The sequence below is a fragment of the Homalodisca vitripennis genome, chromosome 5 (genome assembly GCF_021130785.1).
Source record: "Homalodisca vitripennis isolate AUS2020 chromosome 5, UT_GWSS_2.1, whole genome shotgun sequence".
NCBI lineage: Eukaryota > Metazoa > Arthropoda > Insecta > Hemiptera > Cicadellidae > Homalodisca > Homalodisca vitripennis.
Window position 1 is genome coordinate 102,892,711 of NC_060211.1, and position 23,191 is coordinate 102,915,901.

Consider the following 23,191-nt stretch of genomic DNA (forward strand, 5'->3'; position numbering starts at 1 on the left):
ACTCATGTGCATTTTGTTGAAGACAGATTAAACTGGATTAGGCATAGAAAATGGGATCCACTTTCAGGGTATACCCCTTAGTGCGGCATACCCCTTATATTCCATACCATTAGAATTGTGCTATACAAATATGTCTTTACTATCTTATTGTAGTTTGGTTGTTGTGTACAGTACAATGCACAAAAGTACTGTGACTGTGAAGGAATGTGTAAAGTTCCTATTGACTATCAGGAAGCAAACTGGAATGCATGTCGTGCTGATAATAAATCAATAACCAGTTTTATTTTCTACGCACAATTTTGTCTGGTGATGTGTGACGTGACATGTATACAGCTTGCAAAATACAGCTGGATTAACAGCTAGTAGACACATGACACATCTGTTTTGTTTTAAATTATTTTGATATCTAAGAAAAATTAAATAAATTGAACTTTGGTAACAATGTAATTAGAAAAAAAAACAATGCACACAGACTGTATCCAGATTAAACTTTCTTCAGTGCTCTATGGGTTGATATTTTGTACCCTATTTGTTACTGATTGAGCGATTTCAAATGATTTGCATCCACTAAGTAGCTATTAGGTTTAACAAAACAATGTATTAGTAGCACATAACAAAACTATTTTTAGTTAACGTAGAAAAAATGAAGGGATAAGGGTGTATTACAGAATTTAACTATATTTACTTAAGTAAATTAATAATAAATTTAATTTACCCTGTGATTTTGTTCTTGTCTGTGTCGTCTCAGTGATTCAGCCCTATTCAGTTTTTCCTCGAGTTCCTCAATGTGCCTCTGGAAGAACTCTTCGGTTTCATCCTCTATGTGTTTACTGTTAGCATCAATTATGGCTTTCTTAAGTGATGCTTGGCATTGTTTCTCCTTAATGTCTGCTTGCTGCACAGAGTACATAATGCTTAGAAGTAAAAGTTAACATTTGTCATTAGAATGATTAAGCAAAAAAAATTAATACTTAATTTTATAAACTGTGCAGTTAATATTTATTAAAATTTCAATCACTCATATGTGACACTCGTCATTGTCAGCTAGTATATAATGAAACATATGTGTAGTGTGTTCATTATTTTCTCAATTTAGGATTCAGAAAGTTTTGGTTTATAGTTTTATTTAATTAAAAATAACTTTAATAGGTTTTACATAAAATTAATTGAATTTTTCTTTAAAGTTAATTATTTATGGTAGATTATTTGAAAGGATAGTAGTAGTTTGGACATTTGCCATCATTATATGTTACAAAAAGTGTAATACTACATTTCAAGAATTGAAATTTACCCTCTTCTTCAAGTTTAGTACATAAAAAACTTATAAACTAAAAGGAGCGGCATTGAATTTTGATTAAAAGAAAAACATTAACCAAGAGAACCAAACTTCCAATGTATGTTATTATGGAACTGTTAAAATTATGCAATCAATATAACTATTTTGAATTAGAGGGTAAAGTTTACCATCAAGATGACGGATTGGCAATGAGGTCTCCTCTATCATCCATTTTTACCAATATATTTATGGAAGAGTTTGAACAAAAAGCCTTGGCGTTAACTCAGTTCAAACCGAGGATATGATAGAAATACGTTGATGACACCTTTGTTGTCTTCCCTCATGGAGACACAAAACTAAGGCTGTGGTTTCCTAGACGCGTAATAGATCTAATACGCAGCACACTTGTCTTTTGGGGTTTCGTATAAGCGGTTTCCCAGGCAACGTATGAAGTGCGCGCGCATTTGATACACGCGCATCAATAGCTGCGTATTTGGCTTACTGCTTTCAGAGCAGTCAACTCTGAGATACACTGCGTAACAGTCATGTCTTGTAAAATATCAATTAGAATTGGAGGAAAATGTCGCCAAGAAGGTAACATTCTCAAACAATGACGACGAAGAGTTGATTGAATTGGTCTCTTCTAACGAAATATTATGGAAGTTTAGTCATCCTGACTATAAAAATAATATAAAGAAGGACGTCATATGGAAGAAAATAGGAGTTTCGCTGTATAAATCAGTTAAGTTGTTCATATAATTATATTTGACAATATCCATCACAAATATAATGGATGATAAAATATTTTCATGTCATGGTCTAAATCACTGTATAGCATTAATGCAGCCGCTAGCAATTACTGTTTACGTGAAGTCATGTTACGCACAACAGTGTGTATTCTACGCAGTCTAGGAAACCACTGGACGACGGCTGCGTTTCCGACCGAGGTACAAGCCGCAGGGCATGTAAGCCGCAGCGCATCTATTACACGTCTAGGAAACCACAGCCTAAACAACTTTTTTGTCTCACATAACCAGCATTTCTCCCTCCATTCATCTAACCATGGAGGTAGACGGTCCAGTTTATTGTAAGAAAACACACACGGATCAATATCTAAATTTTAAATTGTAAATATTTAGATATTGATACAAGTAACCATTAAAAATCTGTCAAAGAAGGAGTCGCATACTCTGTTTAACAGAGCAAAGAGCTTGTGCATAGACTATGATGTGTTATAAGAAGAAATAAGAAAACATTAAATTAGATTTTATAAAAAATGGATATAAGTTAAATATATACAACCCTGAGTCAGAAAACAAAAACAAAGAAAAATTTGTGTACATGTTAATCCTTTATTTACTGGGATTATTGGAGAGTATACAGGAAAGACAGTGTTAAAACTGTTTTAAAACACTAAACAGACCTAGGCAAAATCTAGTAAAAACCAAGTAAAAAAATTGCCCACAGGACTCAAAACTATGTTCACAGTATAACTTTTTCTTGTAATAGGAAATGCATAGGAAAGACAAAATACCACTAAATTTAAGAATTAAAGAACTTAAAGAAAATACAAAAAAGAGACAGTTGAAAAGTCCAAAATTGCTCAACAATGCTGGTCTGAATATCATCATATGAAAATATGAAACCAATATGCACCAAGAGAAAAATATTTTCCAAACGCAAACTTATTTTACGGCTTTTTATATAAAATTAGCAAACCAATCACTAAATCAACATTCTGTTGGAGGTATACCACTTTGGCTACCAATATTTAAAAAAGGAATTAACTAGAAAAATTAAAAAGATTTTAACAATCAAACAAACCTCAACCAATAACATTTGTTACACACACCATGAAATTGAGGTCAAGGATCAAAACATAAGGCCGGAGGTGGGTGCTCTTTACCCCTCACCCTCCCGACAGTCGCCTTCCTGTTCTCTTTGTTTCAGATAATTCTCCGCCGTACCAAAGGAAATGCTGACATTGATTTCCTCATCAATGTTCCATCTTTGTTAGTTTGGTTTTGATGTGTTTGTGCTCTTGACTTCTGTGCAGTGACATCGCTTGGGTTCATTCTCTCCAGTCTGGACTTCATGCCGTTCATGTATCAGTCTGATATCACTTAACTATACCTTTGAGTGGCACCTTTTAGTTTATAAAAATTTTTATTAACTTTTTTTTAATCCTTGAAATGTATTGTTATACTTTTTGTAACATATAACGATGATACATGTCTGAAATCCTACAATCCTTCTAAATTATTTAAATTTTAATTTCTGAAATACATAAATGATTTTAAATAGAATTATAGATATAGATAGTATAGATTTATAATACTTTATTTTAAATCTATGATGTTTTTTAACTATTACATAGAAAAGAAAAAAATCATTATTTACTTTGATATATTCTGTAACTACTTTTTCCAGAAAACATTCCAAAAATTATAAATAAAAATGAGTCAGAATAGAACCCAAGAAGTTATTATAACAGTACTCACTTTCCTTTGTTCACATTTTTTCTTCAGCATAGCAATTTGATCATCACGTCTCCGTAAGCTTTCTTCTAAAGTTTTTTGCGATTCCCTTAAACTTTGTTTTATATCCTCCATTCTAAACAAATTTTGTAAACTATCACTTCTCCGCTTTTCTTTAACATATTTCTGCCATCGCTGTTTTTGTTCATTTTCTGCCTGAAATCAGTAGTTAAATGACCATCAATCACCAATATACTATTATGTTAATATGTAATTAAATCTTATCTTATAAATAAAAATGAATCGTTAAATGTGTTGGTAAGCGCTAATCTCAAGAACTGCTGGACCAATTCGGTTAATTCTTTTTGTAAAATGTCCATTGAAATCCGAGGAAGGTTTTTATGAAGCAGAATATAAGAAAAGCTACCTGGAATATTTTGAAATTCAGAAAAAATGTAGTTTTTACGTTTCATAATCCAAATTAAACTGGCACTAAACAGCTGTTCACACCTTCAGTTTTATGTTGGCAAATTGGCTGATACATCTGTTTACATTTAAATTTGATCAAATATGAAGTAAACAGTGCTTGATCAGTAGTGTAATGCAGATAGTAAATACAAAGTTAATATCAAAATTTTACTCCAGATCGTGCCAGTGATGAATTTAAATTTAAATCATGCAATGCATTTTATATATTATTTCAACACTGTTATAAAACAAACCTTAATGAACAAAGTCATGAATGTTTTCACATACGTTACTTTAAACTGGTAGGCTTTCTTGACATTGTGATATGGCATTTTAACAGTGGCTTATGGGAAAACAGAGAAAAAATTAATACTAACATGCCTCAACGTAACAAAACACTTTTATTTTGGAATGTTGCATAACCTTAATAAGGATTTCTCCCTTATACCGAAAGTACATAGGAAATGGGTAGGACTTCTTTCTAGGCCGTAATAGGCTTCTCAGTTCTACTTATGTGTATATTTTCTTCATCAGGACAAAAAGGCAAACCCAACTATGTCCCTGGAAAAATGTTAGACGGAAAGTATATTACAGAAGCCCATAGTAGATGATTTTGACCAAAGCAGATTTCCAAGAACTGCATATTCCAACTAAATAGTATTTTGATCGAGGCAATACGTATAAATAATAAATTGTGACATAGTAAGTGAATTTAAATGGTCTGCACTAGGTGAACTTTTTAATTGAAGTAGGGTTCTTGGCCCTACATGTAATTATACTTTTTTTCTTCGACAGGACAAGGCAAACTCTAATATGGTACTGGAAATATCTTACACCAGAAAAATGTGATAAAGGCTAGAAATAGACGCTTTTTGACCGAAGTAAGTTTTTGAGACCTGTGTATTGTATTTTCTTGATTGGGGTAACAATGCAGGCTCAGATGTGACGTTGGAAATATAGTTAATTTGAACCAGAAATGCTCTTCCAGGTGCAAAACATGATATATTATTTAAATTAAACTTTGATACTATTTACCATGAACTTAAATAATATCTACTTGATGTACGCCTACTTTCGTTTTAAAATGTTCATAGCACTCCATCATATTACATCATAAGTGCTTTTACTAAGTAATATAAGGACTTCGGTTCTAAAGATTGCGTGTGAAGCCGCGGGTAACAGCTAGTAAATTAATAAAAATAAGTCGTTAAATGTGTTGCTAAGCGCTAATCTTGAGAGGAGCTGAACCGATTTGATTAATTCTTTTCTTTAAATATTCATTGAAATCTAATTAAGGTTTATATAAAGAGAAAGATCTGAAAAGTTGCATGGAATATTTTAGAATAATTAGGAAAAATGGTAATATTTATGTATCATAATCCAAATTTAACTGACACTTTCAGTTGAATTTTTTCAAAGAGGCAGAAACATTTGTTTAAAATTTAAATTTTAGAACTGTGTTTGATGCAGATAGTAAAGACAAAGTTAACTTCTTTTACTCTAGAGTGCACCAGTGACGAATTTAAACCATTTAATGTATTGGAAATATTGTTTAAACGCCACCAACCTTAATGAATAAAGCTGTGAATGTTTTCACATAAGGATACTCGAAACTGGTGGGCTTTTTTGACATTGATATGCCATTTTAACATTGGCTTAAGGAAAAACAGAAAAACAATACTAACACACCTCAATGATCCATTCTTTCCCAGACTACAGTCTGGAAAACAACAAGACTTCAATAACCCAAAATGATTATTTTTAAATGTTGCATGAACTTAATTATTATTTCCCCCTTATACTAGAAATGATAGGATATTCCCCTTGACCTCAATAGACTTCTCAGTCCTCCATATGTTATGTATTTTTTCTGCATCGGGACAACAAGGCAAACTCAACTTTGGTATTGGAAACATCTTAAACAGAAAGTAAATTCCAGGAAGTAGACGCTTTTGGCTGTAGTTGATTAAAGAGAGCTACATATGTTTATAGTTTTTTGATGGGTAACAAGGCAAACTCGTATGTGGCATCAGAAATGTAAGTAATTCTAACAAGAAATTGTCCTACATGTGCAAAATATGATATAGAGCCAGGTTAAACTCTGATCCACTTAACCATAAACACTGCAATAATATGTATCTTTTGTTTACATATGTTTAACAATTTTCATATGACTCCCATCATATTACATCAAAAGTGCTTTTACTAAAATTTAGTAAAATTAAATAGTATTTAGTAAAATTAAATACTATTTAGTAAAATTAAATACTATTTAGTAAAATTAAATACTATTTAGTAAAATTAAATACTATTTAGTAAAATTAAATACTATTTAATAGTATAAGGACTTAGATTCTGAAAATTACATGCGAAGTTGTGAGTAATAGCCAGTAAGAAATAAAACTTATGTGTTACAAAACAATAATCTTTAGTTTGTTGCTTTAAACATTTTAAGCCTTGTGTGTTTTAAGTGAAAACTCAATCAAGAATTTTAAGCCTGATCTTGATAACTTTATTCTATAATATACAAACAATAGACATTTTTCATAAATATGTTATAAGTCTAGTAGTTTATATCTAATGTGGAATTGGCTACAATAACTGATTGATAATTAGCACTTAAGATGCCACTACTAGGTGACCTGTTCATCATATGCTCCACACAAAATCAAGATTTAGTGTCTTATGATGCTAAATTTTAGATTTTAGGTCTTGTAATTGTAAAATTAACCTAAATGACAATTCAGGTAAAATAAAGAATTGTCTAATTTTCAAACAAAATAAACATCAAAATATTTAAAGGATCAGTTGAAATAAACTGTTTACTGTAAGAACAAAAAAATATCAATCTAGAAAGAAATAACTTATGTTTAAATAAAGTGTCAAATATAATTAGGCAAGATGTACACTAACCTTGATTCTCTCATTCTGTGACTTCTCCCACAGCAGCTGGGACTGGTGTGCTAGTTTCTCACTATATTTTTCTTGTTCTTTCTTCAAAGCCAATATCTCCAGAATGCGTTTGTCCGTTTCAGGGATGTTGAGAAAGTCAATGTTTGTTGAACTGTTTTCAGTAATTCCATTCATATTAGTGAAATATATTTTAACTGTACTAAAGAACTGCAATGTGGTAAATGTCTCAACTCGAGACACAGATTAGATAACAGCCTACCTTTCGAGACGGTTGAGTCAACAATTACAACCACGTCCGGCAATATTTTCATCTGAATTTCATTTTATATTCTCTATACTTATGTGTTAAATTTACTGGCCATTATTTTACAGCTAAAATTTGTTATATAGTAGTAATGATAAATATATAATAGCATTTAATGTCTTATAAATTATTACTAAATAATTCTGTTATTTTAGACTCTGCATAAAATGGCTGATGTAAAATCTATTAAGACATTACCAAGTATCCTTATTTTTCCTTCAGAAATTATTTTTCTCTGTAACTTATTACAAATAACACTTTGAAAGGTCTATTCCTCATTACATTCTTAATTAAATGTTTTACTTATCTGTTTAATTCTTGTTATTGAATTAAGAATTGTCAGTACATATTTTACTGTTATTTATTTCATTATAAAATTTGTAGTAGGGACAAGATTTTTATTAAATATTTCAGTAAAATTATGAATGACCTTTGGAAAATTTGAGCAAATCTTCCTTCAACACAATGGAACCTTAGGAACACCGCATTCTTTGAGATGTACTTTTTAATTCTTGATAAGATTCTTATGAATCCTTTAAAAATTGTTATAACTTTTAATATAAAATAATCTCTAAAGGATACCATGTTGCAGTCACTAATCTCAATATGCGGAATTGTTTATAATTTCATTACCTAAGATGAAAGAATTAATGAATCAATTAGAGTAAAAAGCGTATTTACATTTAAAGTAAAAAATTTACCTCCCACCCCAAGTCATTCTTATTAAAGTTTCTAAATGCTGGGATAGTTCTGGGTTAGCCTTGTTTATAGGTATATTTGAGTGTAGAACCGGAGAGAACAGTGCATACTTCAGGGGGAGGGCTGGGGATTCTGCCCCTCAACTGTCTGAGGAAAAATCATCTAACAATGATATCATTATACTTACAACTGTAACGTGAAATCAAATTATATATTTAATATAGTTTTACTGATTATATATCAATTTAGAAGTGATCAATTAGCATTAATTACTTTCACCCAACCAACCAGTTCAGGAGCACAATGGAACAGGCAAGCTGGTGTCTAATGATATATGGAAGCTAAACCAGTGCCTTGTACATTTAATTGGTTGTATTTCTCTTTCATTTTAATATAATTACATTTATGAATATCATAGATATCTGTAGAATTAATTAGACCTCAATTTATTATGACACTAATTATTGCCTGTTTGATTTAAATATAAGTGGCCAGTGTTAAAATTAGAATTCTCATTATAGAACAAGAACATGGTTTATAAATATTCATATTATGGACTACCACTCATAAAAAATTAGGAAGAGTAGTCATTAGTTCACATAGCTTCATAAACTTGTCGAAGTAGATAGCAAGGACATATAATTAATGGCAGAACAAAGTACTTTGTTTAGTACAAATTGCAAACATTCTGCATATTTGATATATATATTACGAAAGAAAGACGACATTAATAGCTCATCCCCTCTCCGTAATAAAATGTGAGTTGATTGGTTTAGGTCTTCTCCAAACTCTAATCCTCAATATGCTACTGGAAAATTACAAGTATGCAACATTTTACAAAATAAACAATGACTTGGCCATAGATCTAGCATTAAAATTGCAAACTTTAACACGTCATTGACTCTATTTGGATCAGTGACATTTTGCATATCAGATTATCAGTGTATGTCCTCTTGTCAATCATTGATGTCAGAGGCAATTCCATCTTTGGAGAAATGAAAAATGTACTGCACTAAGTGTGAATTATTGGTATAAAGTAATTAAAAGTTATAAGCAAAAACTATAAAAGCCGAAAATATAAAAAAAAGATAAAACAGAGTTGCTATGTGCCAATCAGGGGTTTAGTTCTTTGACCAATGTTTAATATAAAATTGTTATGTAGTAATAAATTGTTTAAAAATTTGAGAAAAAGACATTTGTTAAAAGACTATATTGATAGTTACTAATGAAATTTGTTCCAGTTCCACTTAGTTGACTATGAGTGGAACTTTTACATCACTTCAAGAAAGGTGAAGTAAATTTTAATGTTGTTGAAAATACTTTGTTTCAAGTGTTTGCCTGTTAAAAATTATTGTTCAAAAGTGACTAATGCAATCATGTCGGAAATAGTAAAATAACAGTCATTCTGGGTACAAATAAATCTTAATTTTCGCATCCAGTGGTAAAACAAACCTGAATGCTACAGAGTTAATTATATCTCCATCTTAGCGTCAATTATATGGACTTCAAAAACTATCAGTTTTATTATTTATTTTATCTAAAATATATCAACTTTAGGCTGTTATACTTGTAACTATCATAACTATTACTTTTTTAATGTATACATTTCATTTTCCAATTTTTTATTGTTGCTTTTAAAGATTAACTATTTTCTAAAAAGTAACTTTAACATATGAATATTTCTTAAAATTTAGATGATCAATACATTCAAGATCAATGCTGTTGTGTGGCTACTAATTTTAATGCTTTTCAGTTCCAGAATTTGATGATATTATTTAATATTATTTATTTTATCTTAACGTATAGAATGTATTTTGTGTAAATCATGTTAGTGTAAAATTAAATTTGTTAAATCATGTTAATGTTGTTTTATATATCAACTTTATCTACAGTGATCAATTTTAGGTGGAACACATCAGGACAGTATTCCAGTCCCTCTCTATATAAAAAAAGCACTTTTGGTTTGCGCAAGAAACTTTCCTCTACACCTGAGAAATCGATAAAACACTAGTTTTGAGTTCTCATGTACTCAAGCCTTTTTCAAGGGAGGGTCAGGAACCCTTCAGGTATTTTTTCATCCTTTCTGGGAGGTATTCTATACCCCCAGACCACTGGGACGTTACATTTCTGCCACATCTAGTTCTAGAAGTTAACCACTATATATATTTCGATAAGCAGCATTTTTGTAGGCAACTGTTTAATTTTTTATATTTAATATACATTTATATCATTTTTACCATGTCTATAAATAATAATGATTGTACTCACTCAAAAAACATTTTCTTTCCTTTGCAGACTGGTGAATCACTTCTGAGGAAAGAGTCATTGACTGAGTAGGTAGAACAGCACAATTTCTGGTGGGATCTGTTGAGCGGTCTGGTGTTTCCTGACCTCTTCTGAGAAAGTTTGGAACCTCCATAGAAGCTAGAGCTGAAGTTTGTGTTGAGAGATTCTGTTGAGCAGCTGTTCTCCATGTATTTGTTTGTGAATATATTTCTAACATTCGGAGTCTTAGACTTTGTGAACTTTTTTGGCTTGTTTGAGGAACATACACAATCAATTTCATAACTTTCATAATTATTTCGTTTAGTATAAACCATTTTCTTGTTTAAAGCATGGCGTGCTTACTTATAGAACGTACATTAGTTAGTATAGTATATCCTTTCATAATAGTGAGATTGATATTTTTTACTACAAATTTTTTAAATGTGTGTAGTGATGCATATTTCATATTAACACTGTTGTTCAAAGTTGTTCATGATAATTCTTATGGGAAATTATTCGGTACCTCTCATTTTTTCAGTGTCAAGCCCTGTAATAAGAAACAATATGATAAATGAAATTGTATGAAAGTGTAGTTAAGGAATAAACAAAGAAATATTACTATTCTACATACCTTACTCCTTGCGTGTAATTTTTTATCATCCAAATAAAAACATGTTTTGTTGGATGAGCTTAATTTGGATCCCAATCATAATGCAAATGTTGAGTTTAGCTCTATTTCACCTTCCACTTAGGGTAGCATTTGAAATCTTACACTATCACAGACTTGACTCCTGGAATTTGGAGTCCACATCAGTCTGATGAGAGTAAAAGAAAGTCGATGATGATGAAGCTCAAAACAAACTCTTTCTTTGCATTGTTTTGACATCAGAGATACCTAAACTACAAAATCAAGTGTAATTTACAAGAAGAGGTATTCTCATTGTCTTATCTGGTTGTACTAAGCCGATTTCCTAGGCATTTCTCCCCATTTCATTTACTTCAGCTTCCTTACCATAACAGTGATAGATGAGCTAGTAACAGTATTATAATTTTCTCATCCAACCATACACAGTATTGGCACCTACATTTTTCATGAGCTGTGAGCATTTTATTTGCTTTATGACAGATACTGAGCCCTGTTTTTGTTAAAGTATTTTCAACTAATCCAGAAAGTGAAGTGTTATTTAGTGAAGTATTAACCTAAATACTCTGAACAACTACATGTTAAAATAGACATCATCTTTTGCCATACCAACTTTAAACTTTTCCTCTAGGAGGGTTCACTTCTGGCTGGTTTATACTTTCCATTTGAATCCACACTGGGTACAGCAAAAACCGATGTGAAGCTTAAATCTGGGCAACCTTATGGATTTATCGTACTATCACTAGTATAAACAAACCTTATGGATGTCTAGGAGTGGCCATCAGTAACAGCAAATGTCGAGATGTTAAGTTGCATGCAAGGGTAGATTGATGTCTAGTCCTATAGAGAATACTATTGGAGTTAGTGGGGGTCCCTAAGCGTTAAATTGTTGCTAGCCTAGACATGAGGACATGCCACCCCCCCTGCCTGCTTTGACTGGAAGCTGGTACAGAGCTGACTTCCCCTTCTTCAAGGAGACATGACTGAGATTAATGCCCAATGTCCTTCCTCATGGATCTTGACAGTAGGCAACCCCTACCCTCCCCACCCACCTTAGCCGTCCATAGCATCCTGTCTATCTAAAAGCAGCACAAAGGCCCTTTTAGACTAAGTGCTATTTCTCAGCTTCTTGTCTTAAGAGACCAAGAAATACTTAAACCATTTGTAGTTTTTGAAAAATGTTTGTTAAAAATATATTTTTCTATGTTTTACCCTTTACCTACTTCTTTTGAAGCATGAGTAAAAACTTGTGGTTGGTATGTTCCACGAAAATGTTCAGTCCATGTTCACTGACCGTATGTTCTTTTACAAGGATCATCACGTTATTTGTTGTTGTGTTTACTGACTTGTCATCTTTTTTCAGAATATTACCTCATCAATATAAATATATTTGCCTGCTAGAACCAGCACAGCACCTGAAAAGAGAGTTTAGATTTAGGCCCATTTTCATCTCTCTAAATGATACAAGGCATTTTAATTGGCTACTTATATAAGTTGCAAGGTAGGAATGTACTGCACTGCTTGTCACATAAGTAACCTTTGCTGAGGATGCATACAAAACTTCAAATCTATAGTTAATTTAATATTCGAGATGTCCTGCGGTTAGACGGACAGACAGACAATTGTACATAAAATAAATTCTTACAACCCCTGGCAGATAAAAGAGAAATCGTGTCAGTCTTTATTGGCGTTCAAACAAATTCCATGGTTGGACATGCACCATCAGTCACCATCACATGCACAGTCATTTTTGTCTATATAGAAATGAAGTTTTATAGTAAATTTGTGTACAGATGAAACCTCTTGAAATATCTTGCCACATAATACATTCAATTTTTTGTTAATTAAGTTAGGTTTTATAGCATTGTTAAAATAATAAAAGAAGTTTCCATGAGCTAAGGGTACAACGTAATAGTGTGCTGAAATCAAATCATGTCACCGACTTTTAGTATTGAGTTTCAACTCTATTATTTTTATTTATACTGTACAAACAAGCTACGTATTTTAATATGTCACATATTAAAATCTCATATGCTTGTATTCAGTTTATTTACAAATTTATTTATTCTACTATTTTCCGTTGCAATCATGGTTACCCATAAGACTATTGTAAAACAAAGTAGGATATTACACACTACCTGTCGCGGCTTTGCTGACATTCAATAAGAAATGTCAAGTCCATTGCTAATTTCATTATTGAAAGATAGAACAAGAGATAATCATAATCAGAACGTCTTTACAACATCCGGCAAACAAAAGAGAAGTTGTGTCACCTACTGAGTGTTGAATGACACTCAACGACGGTCATTCAAGTTAAATGGTTAGATATGTAACAAACATCATAGGACTTTTACACTATTGCCTATGTAAAAAATGAAGTTTCATGCAACATTTAAGGTGTATAAATGAATTCTTTCTCGAGATATCTTACCACATGACACATTCACATTTTTGTTCATTAAATTGAGTTTCATATTAGGAGTGTATAAACAATAAAAGTCTACATATCAAGTCACCATAAAATAGTGCTGTATGTGTTGGGATAGTTAGGCTACATGTATTATTGTGTCACATGTGTAAATTTCTTATGGGTGTATTGAGCTTGTTTACAAATTTATTATTTTCCTATTTTCTCGTTGCAACCATGTATACCTATAAGATTAATGTAAAAATATTCGCTAACGCTCAAACAAATCCCAGAGTGATATATATCATAATCGATAGAGATGAAGTTCCATGCCAAATGTAAAGCTAATTTCGAGTTAGGCCAGTTCGTTTTCGAGATTTAATGCGGACAGACAGACATAAATGAAAATTTTTCAGACCCACGTGTGGTTTCGCTAATGCTCAGCCAATGAATATTGAATTGGTTTTTCAACAAAAATGAAGTTTTACAGAACTTCTAGCACTTGTACGAAAACACAGTCCACCAAACACCAGGAGTAATGGCCATATGAGTCGAAGTGGTCGCAGTTTCCATATATGGAGCAACGCGATGTACGGAGCAAAGTAAGAAATACAAACTCGGAATAGACGGTAACTACACTAAACACCAATCATTGAGCGCCTTCCTACGAATAGACTGCTAACAGTAGATATAAACAAAACTCTATAAAAAAGTAAAATTGATTATATTCATGTGTTTATCAGTTTAATGTGAGTGATATGACGAAAACTATGTAGTTTCTATGTAAAAACATACTTTGTGCGTAAAAATAATAATGGTTGATCTAGTATCAGTGCCAAAGGACATCGGTGGCAATTTCGTTGGACATGCTTACGACACCAGCTGTATGTAAGTTGTGAATTTTAAACCATTGCGTGAGATATGAAACTCGCAAGCGCGCGGAAAGAGATGCCCGCGTCCGGTATTCTAAAGAGATTGACGTTGACCCGCACAAGTATGTCGTGAGCAGACTCGCAACACGTAAATCTGCTTTAACGTAAATATATTATATAGACATGTGCTAGAAGTAGACTTTATTACATTTTAAAATTACTGTTTCTTTTATTTTCAATATATTAGTGAAATGTGGATTTTGGAGCTTAATCTGGTTAACACACGAACTTTCATACGGATACTAATAACCAAAAACTATTTAAACTCATGCGGTGTCCGTTGTTTCAATGATACCCCTATATTTGAAAAGTTGGTTTATTGTCTAGAAATGTCTAAGAAAACTAATATTTAAGAACTAAAAAAAACAGAAATTTAAGAATATATGATTGAAATCTAAGAGAAATAACGAGTATATTCATGAACCGAGAAAGATAAAAGAAGAATAATGAAACAAATATGATTCAGACACAAAACGTGAATTCGTAATGAATACAATTTATCTTTTATTTACACCAAAGAGTATTTTAGATTTAATACTAATCTGTTCTTAACTTTCTAAATAATTTTTTCTGTAACTTCAGGTACTTTTAAAATACCAGTGAATAACATTATTAAACATTTGGTCGATGACCTTAAGCGTGCTGGGATACAAATTTGTCGTCCTGTTTTTGTTTTAGAAGAACAACAATGATTAATCATTCATGTGCAATTGGTTTTTTGTCAATTCATCATAATCCATTACACAATTATTAATTTAGATGTGAATTGATCAATTAATTTTTAGTTTTACTTTTAATACAATGTGAAAAATAGATTAAACACGCACACATTTATATTCTCATTAATTCCAATTGTTTATCACTACTTAGGTACTAGTAGTAAGTATGTTTTAAATTTCAATAATGTCGATTACTAGTTAGGAAATGGCATGGATACTTATTTTATAAAGAATATTATAAAGGATATAAACTTAATAAGACTAACTTATCTTTTTTCGAGTAAGGACGCCGTTTTGGATTAATAAATCAAATGCCATTACTAAAAAATTGAGGTAAATGCGATGTCTAGCGGAGAAACATTGAAAGAGAATAGTCAAACCTTCTCTTATACGTCTCTTAGGAGTGGTTGCTATAGAAATCTTACTATAGATTCCTTTTTATCCCAAAAACTAATTTTATGTTGGTTGTGTCACTAGTCTAAGCGAAATATAGTAACATTTAGTTATTCATTACAGTACCAACCTCCATCTGAATGAGATAGACGAAGCTAAAGGCATGAGAAAGCAGATATGAAAGGTCTTAAATAGATCACCTTCAAGTATTTTGTTTTTACCTGTAGAAAACATTACCGCTACTTAAATTGCCTTCAAACATTGGTTACTTTGAAAGAAAACTTTTATATAAATGTTAGGCCCCACAGTAGAAAAAGGTACTTAATTAAAATTTCAAAGAAACTTTTAAATCCTCCAAAGGAAGACATGATTGTTATAATTGATATCTGGTCTGGGAGAAATCGTAATATAGAAATTGTTCTTCCCAAAACAGTTTTGAAGAACCATCTGACTCTGGAAGAGATAAGTATGCTGTAGTTCGCGTTATCATAATTTCTTACTGAATCACACTGATTTCAGTAATTGAGTTTGCGTTAAAATTCCAATGGAGAAAGACGATTTTGTAGGAATACAAGGCTTACAATGTCATTGAGGGCAAACAAAAAGAAAGATATTAACAAAGGAAAAGTCAGCTGGTTGAAGACCAGAGAGAAAGATGCACAAAGATAAACCTTTTCATGAAAACTGATTTTCGTGTAGTTAAACATGAGATGGAGGTACAAAAATGCAAACGAGGATGATATTCTTCATTAGAAACCGATTTTTCGGCTGTAATTAACGCCTGAAATCACAGTGATCTACTAAATTGAAATATATTGTTAATGGTCAGTCTAATACCTATATATACATAGGCCAAATAAATCAGCTCTGAGCATAAACTCATATACTCCTTTGTAGCTATGCCACTTTTTAACCGTGTGGAGCAGCTGACGCAGGTTACCTCATTGTAACTCTTGGTCTAGTATTGGAGGTTAATAATTTCTCTTCCGCTTTGGCCACGTTGTGTGCACAATTTTCCTCCTCATTGTGCCGTATTTGTTTGTCACCGTATCTGGATATGGTACTTTCATCCCGTCTACGCTGCATTCATGGACTTAATTACGCATAGTATAAGCGATTTGTGAACAGTATTTATCGCTGTGAACTGTTTCCATGGATTATAGGGTTGGGTACAAATGCTCCATTCAGCACAACTAGTTGTGTGTGGACAACTGTTGTACACATCTGCTAGGACAATGACTACCTTAACAGTCTACTCAAAAACTTTTATGGTGCTACAGCGTTTTGGTTGTACATTGTACTAAACTGTTTAACAGTGTTTATCTATTTAAACAACTACTGCTAGATATGTTATTGTCAACCTTGTAGTCATTGATTCTGCGTAATATTTGAGCTATTTGTTCAGTTGTATTTGATTCTTTTGCATTATTAATATATTGCATAACATAACATATATATTACATAAAATATATATTTTGCATAACAGCTGTTTATGAAAACACTCTCACTTTTAAACCTTAATAACAAACACATTAGAAACTCACAAGAACACAAAGAAAAATTAGTCGAATTTTTAATGTTGAGAACTAATATGAGCCATTAATTTATTCGCACTGCCTTCCCACAATTTGGATGACAAAAATCTACTTTTAAAAATATTCTCACTAACTAAATTGCCCCTATTTTTAACAGTACGTAAAAGAGATAATTTTAACTAAAGTAAATAAGTTTTATAAACAAACGGTTTCACATTTAAAGCGTAATTAATGCATTTATCTCTGAATATTTTGATTATGTGAACTTTAGTTTAAAAATCGTTGTGCTGCCGTAACGGACAGCAGGCACAACGATTCAGTCAAAATCAAATTAAATGTTTTATTGTTCAGACAACGATCAACTAGTTAGCAGTCGATCAGTCATTTTCAAATCGGTAATTTCACCCAATAGTCGCTGACCAGAAGCACAATTTTCGTTGTCAGTATTTCACGTCGTCTAGTTTAGTTAACAACTATTCGACTGCATGGTTTACACAACTGTTCAGTAACACAATCGTTTAGCCTCCACAACGGTTGCAAAAAAAAAAAAAAAAAAAAAAAAAAAAAAAAAAAAAAAAAAAAAAAAAAAGTTTGTTGTTTTTTAAGCATACCTAATGTGAGCCGTTCTGAGTAACAGTGATACATCCAACCGAAAGTAGCAGTCACTTCCATCATTAATATACAACCTCCCAACCCTTGGAGTAACCTACTTTATTACGTAATTTTTGTATATTGTGTTATATTTAGTCTAGTGCAGTCAGTTTGTCCTAACCGTGTAAACAGCAATCATTTTTGCTCTTCGAACCGTATAATTTATTTATGTGTCTAAATACAAAACAGCTTTGACAGAAAAATGAATGCCTTTGATTATTGTTATTATGAAACTGATTACTGAATACTGTTGAAATAGAAAAGGAATGTACTCAAACAGTCTTATGCTACAAAACAGGGCTGGATTTACATATGGGCTGAATGGGTTAGCCCAGGGCGGCAGAATTCAGGGGGCGGCAAATTTTCGTTATAAAATAATAATAAATTATCCAAAAAGTTAAAAATAAATTAAAAAATTACTTGTAATACATTTTTAAACATAACAATTTGTAAATTGGAATTGTTTAAACAATCATTCGCTTAATATATTCAGTTTATTTCGTAGTCCTAATATTAATGAAATGTGGTACGGTATGTTTCGAGACGCAACAGTATTCGCCGAGAAGTCAGCCGATAGCTCTGGGCCTCTGGGACTTGAAGGGATCGTTTGAAGTTGAGGTGCCTACATGGTTGGTGGGGGAGGGGGGCAAATTGTGGATAGCCCAGGGGCGGAAAATGTTCAAATCTGTCTCCGCCACAAAAGGGTACGTTTTTAAGTAATACTAACAATTTAATAACTATTTATAATTTGCAAGAATCTTTCTTGAATTATTTTTGACACAGAAATAAATACATTAATTGATTTTGTGAATGTTTAGTATTTACAATAAAAACGTACAATATTTATTACAAAATTATCTTAAACAACTGGTGTTTTTTTTGTGTCAGGTAAAAGGTTGAATCTCAGATAAATATAACATTGCTGTAGTGAACATTTTTGTTTTCCAAGTAAAAGTAAACTATTGCGACTAAGAGACAAGCGTTATACAGTACCTTTGCATAACAAAACATATTACTTTCCCCACAAAACCATAACTAGACCAATTATTTATTATAGTGTCTGCTTTGTTTCTTAATGTTACACGTTTAAAATACGCAATAATAAAAGAAATATAATAATGGCTTTAAAAGAAGATTTTATCTAAACGACTGCTTATAAACGGTTCACTGAGGTTTAATGTTTTTTAATAGAGAGAGCACTTTTAAGGCAATTATCTCAAGATTATTTTTGACGCTCCGTCAGGCATTGCGGAACGCCGTCCGGTAAAATGTGTTGTGTGGTTTAAATTTTTTTTAAAGTTTTTCATTGTGCATACAAAATAGTTTTAAATATCGTGATAGAATCGAATTAAATGACTAAAATGATAATATATCAGCGGTTTCAAAACAACTTTAAGTTGCGTAAACGTTTTATAAAATAATGTGATATAAATATTAATTATTTAATAATTTTAAAAGTAGTTTGTGTGTTGCTTTGTTGTTGTTTTGTAGAAACAAAACTAAATACGGTTATCATTTTTTAATTACGAGTAGATAAATATGATTGCTTTTATAACCGTAGGACAAGTTTTAATTAATTAAAATTACAACGCTATAACTAAACCAATTTAAGTTAAAGATTTCTAGGAAAAAGCAATCCAAACATGTCAAAGAAGTATGGATTTATACTTGACAGTTAAAGAGAAAAACAGTTCGTATTAAATTAAATAATATTATTTGAAAATTGAAGATTTAATTTTCATTTTGTACAATATTAAAGTTTACCAAACATTATTGACGTTTTATTATGAATTTTAGTTAAATTATAAAGTTACGTAACTAAAACTGCTACTTTAACTTTAAATAATTTAGGTTAGTAAACATTGTGTTTTAATTTATCTACATCACCAATACTAAACAATATTTATTTGGAATAACTTTTTACCAAGTTGAGTTTCAAAGAAATTTTTAGTTGTATATTATCAGTTCTTTAGTTTTAAATTAGAGACACAACAATGTTGAATCTAATTTCATATTCAACCCAATTATATATACTTAATGATGATGTTGCAATCGTTTAAAAATGACGTAACGCTTGATATATTAAACACGAAATACAGTGATTAATCATAGTATCAGTTTAGAAATATGCATATGTGATTGATTGGCAGAGCAATACAGATCAGATATAATATCCATTCTAAATATAGCGTAGAAACGTTACCTTGAGATACTGTTGTTTGACGTATCCAGTAGAGACTAGAGTTTGAGGAAGTCTGATGTCAGGTGAAACGGGTCGTCGGGCGCAAGATCAATACCCTCGACCGCTAATAGCCTACTAATAATAACATTCAATCCAATTTTCAGTAATCTAAACACTTTCAGATAAAACTTTCACCAGTAAAACGTAGCGTAGTAATAAGTTTAGTTTAAATATATTTACTTTACCAACATGTCCTTAATATTGTTACCACTCGTACTTAGTCCTGTACTTTGGCGTACTTTTCATGAAACATTATTATTTTATGATGGTACCGATTACTCTTATAAGAAGTGAGCAGTCCTATAATGTTATATGCTTAACTACGAAAACGTGTTATCTCATGGAAAAACACATAAACTCAGTTTTAAAGTAGCCTAATTAAAATAATAAACTTTGCCTCAATACCCAGCCCTCATTGTGACTGTCGTAACTTTTTACATGTGGATGGATGTTATGAGCTCTGGTCCGGAACTAATTAATTTAGATTACACTCAGATTATTATTTTGTTTCCGAACGAAAATGCCATGCCCATACCAGAATTAGAACCCGGATTCGTGGAACAAGAAGCTGAAACTCTACTATTTATCTACTATGGACGTTATAATAAGTTTGTTGGAACTTCTAGGCTTTCCAACCGTCAAATATTATATACTTTAATTTGTGTTGGGTATTTTAAAATAGTGTTGTTGATTTATAGGATATACAACCTTTTCTTTTTATATTCGTACTTTACGCATAACTTGTAAATTCTTTTTGAATACCTATTTCTTAAATTTAGGTTTTTTAAATTTTTGTCACACACACACACACACACACACACACACACACACACACACACACACACACACACACACACTTACTAGAGTTTAAAATGTTTAAGGCATTCTGTCAAAACAACTCTACCACACCAGCACAAACATGCTCATTCTTGATTTGTAATATAATGTTTCTTTTAAACTAAAATCCAATCACACCACTAATATGATATATAGTTGAAAGTGTGGCCCAAATATTCTCAATATTTTGAATTTTAAAACAACTTCAATGTTTAGTACCACAATTAAAATACTATGAAATAACTAATGATTAAACAATATTTTATTATTAACCTTGTACAATAAAACTTGTTTATTACATTCAAGAATGAGATTCACTGAGCATTTTGCACGTCGCTGTAAAACAGGGAGTGTTTATACTGAATCGATCAGTAAAGTGGCCGTTCAGATTTTGTGGTGGAGTTTAATTACCACGTCTTTCATCTGCAGGCTGGAATAGAAATAAAACTTCGCTTTATACTTCACTAGTACTTTACGTAAACAATCCTGCAGTTTTATATTTTCCTTATTTCAAGCTATAGTATTACAGGAAAACTGAACCCCTCGCAACTTTAGGACCTGTCATGTATAGAGACACTTACTGTTGTAGATTATAAAAATTAACATAGAAAATTAATTACTTTCATTTGATATACGAGTAGTTTTTAAAACAATGTTAAACATTGAAAAAAAATTTGTATTTTATTTAGAAATTAATATTAGAAATCACAAAATAATACTAATTAAAAAATAATTCAATTTTTCAAAACAGTAAATTTAATGATAACGCACTTTGTATAATTTTTCTGTACTAGACTAGTTTGTCATGTGTATTTGACTTACGAAAATGTGTATTATTATATTTGGATTCCCTATTAAAATACTTTAATTTATTGCCATTTTGACTTACACTTGGCCAATAATAAACATTTTTCCTACATGTTGTCACTCCTTAGGTTTGTGAAATAATTCAACTTTATCTAAGTTTTAGTACAGTATATATTTAAATCAAATTAATTTTGAAATCATAAAACTCAATATAGAATCAAGATTTTGAGGCACTCACTGTTTATGATTCTCTTTTAGAGTTGGCATATCCTGATAAAGAATGCAATGGTTTGTGTCTTGTATTGAATGTTAATCGTTTTATGTAGTTAGGTCGATTTCTGTAAAATTGTTTAATCGTTTTTTATATTTGAGACTCTTGTTTTAAAAATTTGATTCTTCCAAAATAACTTTAAACATTTAGTGCTTCTCGCATTTATACGCCTCAATCATTCATACATGCCAATTTTATTTTGTTATTAATAGCAATTTAAAAATGTATCGGTACCGGTATATTTCTTATTTTATATCCACATTTTAAAAGGGTTTTCTCAGACTAAGTGTAAGAGATGGCTCTCAGTGCAGATGTAAAAATAAGAAATCCTATGTAATAGATAATTCCTTTACCTTCGTTGAATGATTCGTCTATTGAAACATAACGTCACAATATTAGGAAATACTTCCTTTTTGTATTGATACTTTTGATTCGATTCCAAAGTACTTTCGGTACTTATCCTTTGCCTGTCGATAATAGGTACTACTTCCTTGGTATCGAAAGAAATGTTCTTGTATCCAATGATTATTTCATCTTCTTTGACGATCACTCTAGCAAGGTATTAATTTTGCTTAAATTCTTTATTTATACACAGTGTATTTTGTCCACAATTTAAGTTTGGATTATCATTCCATAGATTGTATTAGATACACAATGTGTAATATACCCTACTCTTTTGTATTTATTTTACGTGGTTTCGGAATCAAGAAAAATACTGAACTCTGAACTATTTCCAACTGGTTCATTGATTTACTTAGCACTTTAAACTGTTACGTCAATTCTAATCAATATAATCCTCACAGCCACGCAACTTCCTCATACCGAAGAGTTCCAGTTCTCTGTAGTTTACCTTAATAATATTGTTTCCCTTCCAGTACCACTTATCTGTTTTAATTCGGAAAAATATATTTAGAAATAGAGTAGAAATATACTTTTTGTCTTATTGTAAAATCACCTATCAGTTATCTTCCACATTCTAACAGCAAAACTGAACACATATTCGAGAAGATTATTGCTATCAAGATACACTCCGCAAGTTTTGTTAAATATGTTGCTTTGCTACTTTGTTACAGTAGCTTTTACTTCTTCATTAGGTTGGTTGTAAGGGACGACTCATTTTTAACATTTTTCTAAACTTTTGGAAACTTGTGAAATTTAGAATCTTACTAATTAAACGTGTTTTCCACTTCATGACAACACGTCTTGAGACATGAAACGGAATAATATGTATATCAATAAGTAATTCACTTGCTAATAGGCTTACTATTGATGTTACATAGTAAGAATAAATGTTTAGTGGAAATACTTACTTTAATAAGTAATTGTGTTGGTTTATCGTTTTTTGCGTGTAG

At 31.3% G+C, this 23,191-nt stretch overlaps 1 protein-coding gene across 4 annotated transcripts in view; it reads right to left on the reverse strand.

The window, feature by feature from the left end:
* Positions 1-23,191, reverse strand: part of LOC124362601 (trichohyalin-like) — a 49,920-nt gene that overhangs the window by 11,663 nt on the left and 15,066 nt on the right. The window contains exons 1-6 of one of the 4 annotated variants that reach the window (XM_046817248.1): positions 19,886-19,957; positions 12,269-12,460; positions 10,406-10,949; positions 7,135-7,285; positions 3,778-3,969; positions 716-895 (exon numbers count right to left, since the gene is read on the reverse strand). In XM_046817248.1, the coding sequence (XP_046673204.1) occupies positions 716-895; positions 3,778-3,969; positions 7,135-7,285; positions 10,406-10,737 (855 nt within the window). In that variant the 5' untranslated portion in view covers positions 10,738-10,949; positions 12,269-12,460; positions 19,886-19,957. Of the gene's footprint in view, positions 1-715; positions 896-3,777; positions 3,970-7,134; positions 7,286-10,405; positions 10,950-12,268; positions 12,461-19,885; positions 19,958-23,191 lie in introns of those variants that run through there. The other 3 variants (XM_046817247.1, XM_046817250.1, XM_046817249.1) reach the window with 3 other exon arrangements.